This window comes from Protopterus annectens, chromosome 11.part0 (genome assembly GCF_019279795.1).
Source record: "Protopterus annectens isolate FY-2018-M chromosome 11.part0, PAN1.0, whole genome shotgun sequence".
Lineage (NCBI taxonomy): Eukaryota > Metazoa > Chordata > Ceratodontiformes > Protopteridae > Protopterus > Protopterus annectens.
Genome location: NC_056745.1, coordinates 1,522,361,062 through 1,522,368,561, shown reverse-complemented (window position 1 = coordinate 1,522,368,561; position 7,500 = coordinate 1,522,361,062). Strand labels below are relative to the sequence as shown.

Sequence of the window (7,500 nt, the reverse complement as noted above, 5' to 3'; positions counted from 1 at the left end):
TTACTTCTTGTAGCATTGGACCTGCAGTTGCTCTTTGATGCCTAATATCACATGACAGAATAGGTACTGGGAGCTCAACAGAGGTTTATGCACATACTGTACTTACGGAAAGCAAGGAGTTATTTAAAAAAATATATACCACCTTATGTCATTGTTAACATGAATGCTGTTATAATGCAGGATCTTAACTGTGATATAAGGGGTGATGCCAAGAGAGAAGTGAAATGTAATTTGAAAATGTTGTGGAAAATATATAAGACAGTTTGCATACTCAAAAGCACAAGTGAAGACCGAGAGAGAAAGAGAGACTGTTTTTTTAATATCTGAGCATTTACTAAATAAAACAACATTTTTAACCATTCTTCATAACAAGATTAGTGGATTATTTGTTTTTTGGATAGATATGAGAAAGTTATGACACTGTAAAGAAGGAAAGATGTAAAAAGCTGTCTGGAATAATGTTAGAGACAAAATGAATCTGGAAATTGGACAGTTATGGCAAGAGCACTGTGTTAGGAAAGCTTATTGTAAATCTTGAACAGAATGACTGGTTGTATTTAAAGAGAAAAACAGTGATGTGCGTCTGGGTGGAACTGCAACTAAGGCCGAAGGAGGAAACGTATGAAGAGAACTGCTTGTTTAGAAAAAAATAAGTGATTGTTAGGAAGATTTATTTAAAAATAACAAAGTTGAGACGTTATTGTATAAACAAAAATATTTTGTAAGAGGAAATAAGGAAGAGGCATCCCTGTATCTGTCAGCTGGAAAAGAATGATTGTGTTAAGAGAGTTGAAGGATGAGAACGGGGAAGTGAAGTATGAACGAGATGTTATGGAAATTTCAAAGGTTTATATTGGAGAAACTTCTAGAGAAAGTAGTGCTGAAAAGTATTGAAGTGTGGAATGTGAAGAGATTTTCTATAGGAAAAAGTGAAAGTTTGCAAAATAAGATTACTATGGGTGAGTTGGATGGTGTTAAGATATTAAAGGAAGACTCTCCACAAGGGAAGATGGTGTATGTTATGATGTTCACAGGTTCATAAGTAAATAGTAGGCTAGTTGCACATGGGGGGCCATTTTAAGTCTAGCCAATTTCCGTTTCAACCCTGTGATGTGTGGCTGTAAAGCAAACATCTTAACAATTGTACCAACCCCCAACTCCTAAAATTGTCTACCCTCTTAGTTCATAGGTAAGTACTAGGCTAGCTGCTCTTCCATGCCAATTTGAATCTTGATAATTTCCCTCAGAGGTGAGAATCAAACCTTTTATATTGTGTCTGAAGTAAACATCTTACCCATAATGCCAGTGTAGAAAAAGAGAAAGATGTTTGAAGTACTGAATGAATGGTTTTAGAAAGTTGTGCAGGAAAGAACTGTATGTGAAGTGATTACTAAGTTCATGTGGAAAAAAGGAAAAAAAAAATGATATAAAGAATTTAAGGCAGATTGCATTGAATGATGCAGATTATAAAATGTTAATGAAAATGTTACAGATGACATTTGAAAAACTTATGTATGATGTAATGTTACCAAATATGTATGGGATGAAAGATAAAAAACATCATGAGCTCTTAATTGTGGTAAAGGAGGTGGGTGATGACCTGTTGTATGGAGGGAGTGATCCTATGTTAAGTGTGATGGAAGCACCTGTTTGGGCGTGAAAGCACTTACCTGTATTTTATGTTAAACCTGCTTTGCTTTTAGCTGTGTTGGTCCGTTATTTTTTATCCTGAAAAATTCTATCTTTGTCAACACTCGTGTGCCTTGGTACTAACCTGCATTATCTTCTAAAAGTTTTATTGGTACATTCATTTGGCGTTTTCTTCCAGCTATTGGGATATGGGGTAAGAACCTGGGCACCTCATGCCCTGGTTGTTCATTGTCAGCTCAGAGTTTACCTGAATGATTACACATGGTTAGAAAGCCAGAACAGCTGTTTTTGAGTTCTTCAATCTGGGAAGCAAAGAGCTTGCATTTCCTAAGTAAACATTTTCCAAGTGGATTGCCAGCTGCTTTTGGAATGTCTTTTACAGGTCAGCCAAACCTACCTTGCCAGTGCTTTTGCCAGTCCAGATATGTTCTGTAAAGGTGAGTACCTTCCATGATCATAATGTCAGTGCATGTAAATGCAGTGCACCAACAACTGAAATTGTAGTTTGAAATGTTATGGATGTAAACATTTATGCTTTGACATAAATAATCTATCTTACAACCGGAAACTATATTCTATATTGATTGCATCTTAAAATGCATGCAATATATATTTTTGTCTGTTTTAGGGAACTATATTGCTGAAGTACCCGCCAAGTAAACTTGGGACAGGACAGAGTATACTGAAGCTTGTGCTACAAGGTATCGTTTTTTGTGAACTAAAATAGTATTGAATAAATGGTTGTAGCTATGCCTATCAGAAAAAAATTAAGCTGTACATGTAATGATCTTATCCTTATGTGCAGCATTCTGTGATAATTTAAATATGCTTTTATTGTTTTTGGTGGGTTCATTAATATTTTGCTGCCAGCATACTCTTTTGGACTTATTATTGTAAAGAAGAATTTGCATGACAAAATACCCATGTCATTTGACATACCAAAACATATCTGTAGCCTGCAATATGATTTGTGCCAGCTAATGAAATGCATTGACAAAATGGCCAGGTTGGGTTTTCATCTTGGTCAAAATATTAAAAAGTATAAAAGTAATGATGGTATGGTACCTTCAAAGGATGCATGTAAGGTGTTTCCTTTGGCTGTAGCCAGTAGATTTGGCCAAAAATGTCCGTGTGCTCATGCTCAGTCCATCGCATTAATAGTGCACTGTACTGGGCATGCTCTGTGTGCTCTCCATGGGATTTTGCAGTCAGTGTGCACAGTTACCATTTCAGGATGGTACAAAGTTATTTTGACCCAACACCTGAAAAGTATCTACTGCAGTCATGAGACAATGTAAAAAAGAATACAATGTTGTAATCTTGCTGTTTGTGCTTTTGTTGATCATTCGTTTGGTATGCTTATCTAAACATCTCCAATCATGAACCGTGTAGCTTAAAATACTGGACACTGCTGAGACCATAGTGGGGAAGATGCTAAATTAAATTGCTTCTCCTTTGGCAACTGTGAGAAGTTTTGGCCAAAGATTGCAGCCTAGCTCTTGCCATTCTGAAGACTGATACTGGGATGGGACCCCTCAAATATCATGATGAAATTTGGAGGCAACAGTGTAAGATAAAGGAACTGAAAATTGTCCTTGAATAACATTTAGCCAACATGTCCCATATAATTGTAGTAGTGTTTCCTCCGTTTGTGATCAGTTTCAGAAGACTGAAGACTTCTCTGTATAAGTGCCTGCAATTGTAATCTCTGAAACCTGGTTCAGCCCTCCATCAAGGACACTGAAGTACTTCCCTCAGGTTTTAACATGCTTAGAACAGACAGTCTAAATAAAAAAAGCCGGTGGGAGTTGCCATAATTTACCCTACCCATCACTGCCTTACTGCTTTTTAGCTGTCCCATTCCTAATTTTAGTAATGCTGAACTACACGTCTTTAACCATAAGCTAAACAAAGACAAAAACCTTAATATCCTACTGGGTAATAACTTTTATACTCTGGAAAATATATTATCCTGGGTTTCCTCTAGTATTTCTCATGAAACCATAATCCTAGGTAATGTTAATCTCGATTGGATGAAACTCTACACACATTTCCCTAGTTATAGTATTAACCTCCTTGTTTTTTCCCCAGCTAATATATCACCCCACTTACATCAACAAATCCAGCCTCTTCGACTCAGCCATAGACTGGATTTTAGTATCCCACCCAAACGACTGTACCGAATCAGCAGTCTTTCCCGATGCTCTTAGTGATCACCACCGTCCCACTACCACCAAGACTAATATCTCAACCTAGTGATCACCACCCTACCGCTACCACCAAGACTTGTCTCTCAACCTAGTGATCACCACAGTACCACTACCACCAGGACTGATCTCTCATCCTAGTGATCACCACCGTACCACTACCACCAAGACTGATCTCTCAACCTAGTGATCCCCACTGTCCCACTACCACCAAGACTAATATCTCAACCTAGTGATCACCACCGTACCGCTACCACCAATACTTCTCTCAACCTAGTGATCACCACCGTACTGCTACCACCAAGATTTTTATTTCTCAACCTAACAAACAACACACTTATAAAACCATTTGTGACTTAACTAAATTTAATCCACTTGTCTTCAATATTCTGAGCTGTATAAAATGGTCTATCCTTAAATACTTACCTCTTGATGAAGCAGTTGATAATTTCAACTCTGTATAAACATATTAAATAGCCTAGCCCCTCCTATAAGAAAAAGAACCAAATCTAATATCTCTCCTTGGCTCTCATCACGCACAAAATCTGTTAGTGCAACTGGAGTAAGGCCTGGAAGATTTACATGAAAGTAAATTCCCTACTTACACTATGAAATCGTACCAAAAAAAATGTCAACAAAGTTAAAAAAAAAATGTATTATTACTCAGACCCTCAACATACCAACAAGTCCAATCCTAAGAAATCCAGGTAAACTATCAAAAACATACTTCACTCTGATATGAATTCATTACCACAACCTTCTACCAGTGACACCAGCACTGACATAGCCTCCTAATTTAATACGTATTTCATAGAAAGCATTGCAACCATAATAAGCAACGTCTCTTCCACTTCTTCTGCCACCTCTCTATCTCCCATATCCCCTTCCCAGGCTCCTTTCTCTATCATACCTGTTCCTACACCTCAATAAAAACCTCCTCAGTAATCTGACAACCTGCTCTTCTTTTGTGATAATCTCCCCAGCAAATTTGTAAAACTTGCTGCTGGTTCCACAGACTTCCCTGTCTCTATACTCAGTGGATGAATCAATGACGCTCATGTCCCTGCCCTTTGGAACAAGTTATTCATTCTTACACTTCATAAGGATGGGAACTCGACAGAACTTTCTAACTATAGACCTATTGCTATACTGACACCACTATCCAAAATTCTAGAAAAATGTACCCACAAACAACTCCTTAATCACTTAAATGAAAATAAAGCTTCTTTCTGCCTCTCGGCAGATTCCGACCTGCACATAGTACCGCTATTGCTCTCTCTCAATCTTCACGGACACACTCAATAAAGCCAGAGATGTGGATAATTTTGTCTCGACCCTTTTTCTTCATTTTTCTAAAGCTTTCAAAACAGTTTCTCATGGCACACTCTTATCACAACTTTCTCTCCTTGGCTCTACCAGCAATACCATATTATGGTTCTCCAGCTATTTATCCAACAGACATCAGTCTGTGAAGTTGGACTCCACTCAGTCCACCTATCTACCTGTCAGCACTGGAGTTCCACAGGGCTCATTCCTAGGCCCTTTCCTCTTTAACATATTCATTAATAATCTTTTGTCTGCATCCAAACAAGCTCCACTCATAAAGTACGCTGACGACCCTGGTCTAATCTGCTTCTCCAGTAATCCCACTCAGGTACAAACTACAACACAACACATCTGTAACTCCATTGAGAACTGGCTTACCAAGAACCAACTCTTAATAAATCCCCCAAAAAACAAAGCTTTTACTATTTGCCAAACAACATTATCTAGATAAACTAAACTTTAAAATAACATCATTAAACAATACCGAAATTGAAGTTGTTTCTCATTCTATACTGTCAGAATAGATGACCATCTTAATTTTGATCTGCACATAAACAGCACCATCAAAGTAAGCCACAAAACACTAGGCATACTGTACAGGGCTAAACAATTCCTAATCCACTCTTCTTATAGGTTCATAGGTTGGTACTAGGCTATCTGCCCTAAGGCCTATGCAAGCCTAGCCATAAAACTAAAGCTAAACTTGTCACAGCGTAACTCTTACTTTCCCTGCTCTCTGCCTCCAGTATTCTAACTAATCTAAAGTTCTCCCTTGAAAACAAACAAAGTCAGTGTTACAACAAAATGGCAAAATGTGTTACAGGACAAACTTACAAGTCACACTATTATCTATCCATTAAAAATCTAAACTGGCTTGAATTTCCACACCAACTTACCACAAATCAGCTACTACTAACTCGCAAAATACTTTGCAACCCCTTGGTCTCCCATGCCACCTCTGCTGTATTAGGTTCATAGGTTCATACTAGGCTATCTGCCCTAGGGCATTTATAAGCCTAGCCAGAGTGTGTTTGGCTTTCGCCACCCATTTTAAATTAATTTTGCTATGCCTTTTTTTGAGGTTAGTATACTGTGCCTCTGTCTAACAGTGACACAGAAGTGATAGCCGGGGTAAACCTACGATCTCCCATCCACTCGTCAAGATTCCTCTTGAAGAGAGTCAATGTGGGACTCTGCCTAACCTGGACTGGGATTTTATTCCAGAGTGAAGGGAGCCTCTGGGTTATGAATCTGTCCCTCCAGCATGTCCTATTTATTTCAATGCTGAGGTTCAAGTCTCTCAAGCGCGTAGCTCGATGGGATTTGGATTTTCTGAGGTGCAGCATGTCCATTAATTCCGGGTTGGACATGACTTTATACGTCAGGCACAGATCGCCTCTGAGCAGGCGGTATGCCACTGAGTAGAGCTGGAGTTTCGTTAACCGGGCAGCATATGGCATCTGTTTGAGCCCTTTGATCCTCTTGGTGAGGTACTTTTGGGGTCTTTCCAGTTGCTGCAGGTGTCTGGTAAGGTACATCCCAAAAGTGGCATTGTACTCAATTATGGGCCTGATGAGGGATGAGTAAAGAGGCACGATGACCTCCCCTGATCTAGATGTGAATCCCTTCATGATTAGGTGGGCTATATAAAATGTTTTTCTAACCACTTTGGCCACGTGGTTGTCAAATGAGAGATTGCTATCAACTTGGGTCCCCAGGTCCCTAATGACTTCTTCTGTACTTAATGGATTACCACCTATGTGGTAATTTGTGGGCACTTTGTTTTTGCCAAAGGGGATGGCTATACACTTTTTGGCGTTTAGCTTGAGGCCATGGCTCTGGCACCAGTTGTCTGTTTCTATGAGGCCCTTTTGGAGGATGCTTGTGTCGGCTGGAGAGTTGATTATGGCGCCCAGTTTGCAGTCATCTGCGAATTTGGTCAGCCACAGTCCTTCCGTGTTGGCCTGTACCACCGAGAAATATATACCGAACAAGAGAGGTCCCAGGACTGAGCCTTGTGGGACGCCACTTGTAACTGGTTTGGAGTCTGACATGGCTCCAGCAATTCTAACCATGTGGGTTCTGTCCTTGAGCCAGTTTGCAACCCATCTAGTGACATAGGGGTTTATATTTAAGCTGGTGAGCTTAAATGCCAGAGTGGGGTATTGTATCGAAGGCTTTTGCGAGGTCCAGGTAGGCTGTGTGGACCACCTTCCCCTCGTCAATGGCCTTGGTGACTGTTTCAAAGAAATCGGCCAGGTTTAAGAGGCAGGATCTGCCCTTAACAAAGCCAAACTGGGTAGGATCCAGTGTCTGT

At 39.6% G+C, this 7,500-nt stretch overlaps 1 protein-coding gene across 1 annotated transcript in view; it reads left to right on the top strand.

Annotated features, from left to right (window-relative positions):
• Window positions 1-7,500, top strand: part of LOC122815102 (protection of telomeres protein 1-like) — a 1,603,082-nt gene that overhangs the window by 141,942 nt on the left and 1,453,640 nt on the right. Inside the window, exon 3 of the mRNA XM_044087343.1 lies at window positions 2,279-2,351. Coding sequence (XP_043943278.1) covers window positions 2,279-2,351 — 73 coding nt within the window. The remainder of the gene's footprint in view (window positions 1-2,278; window positions 2,352-7,500) is intronic.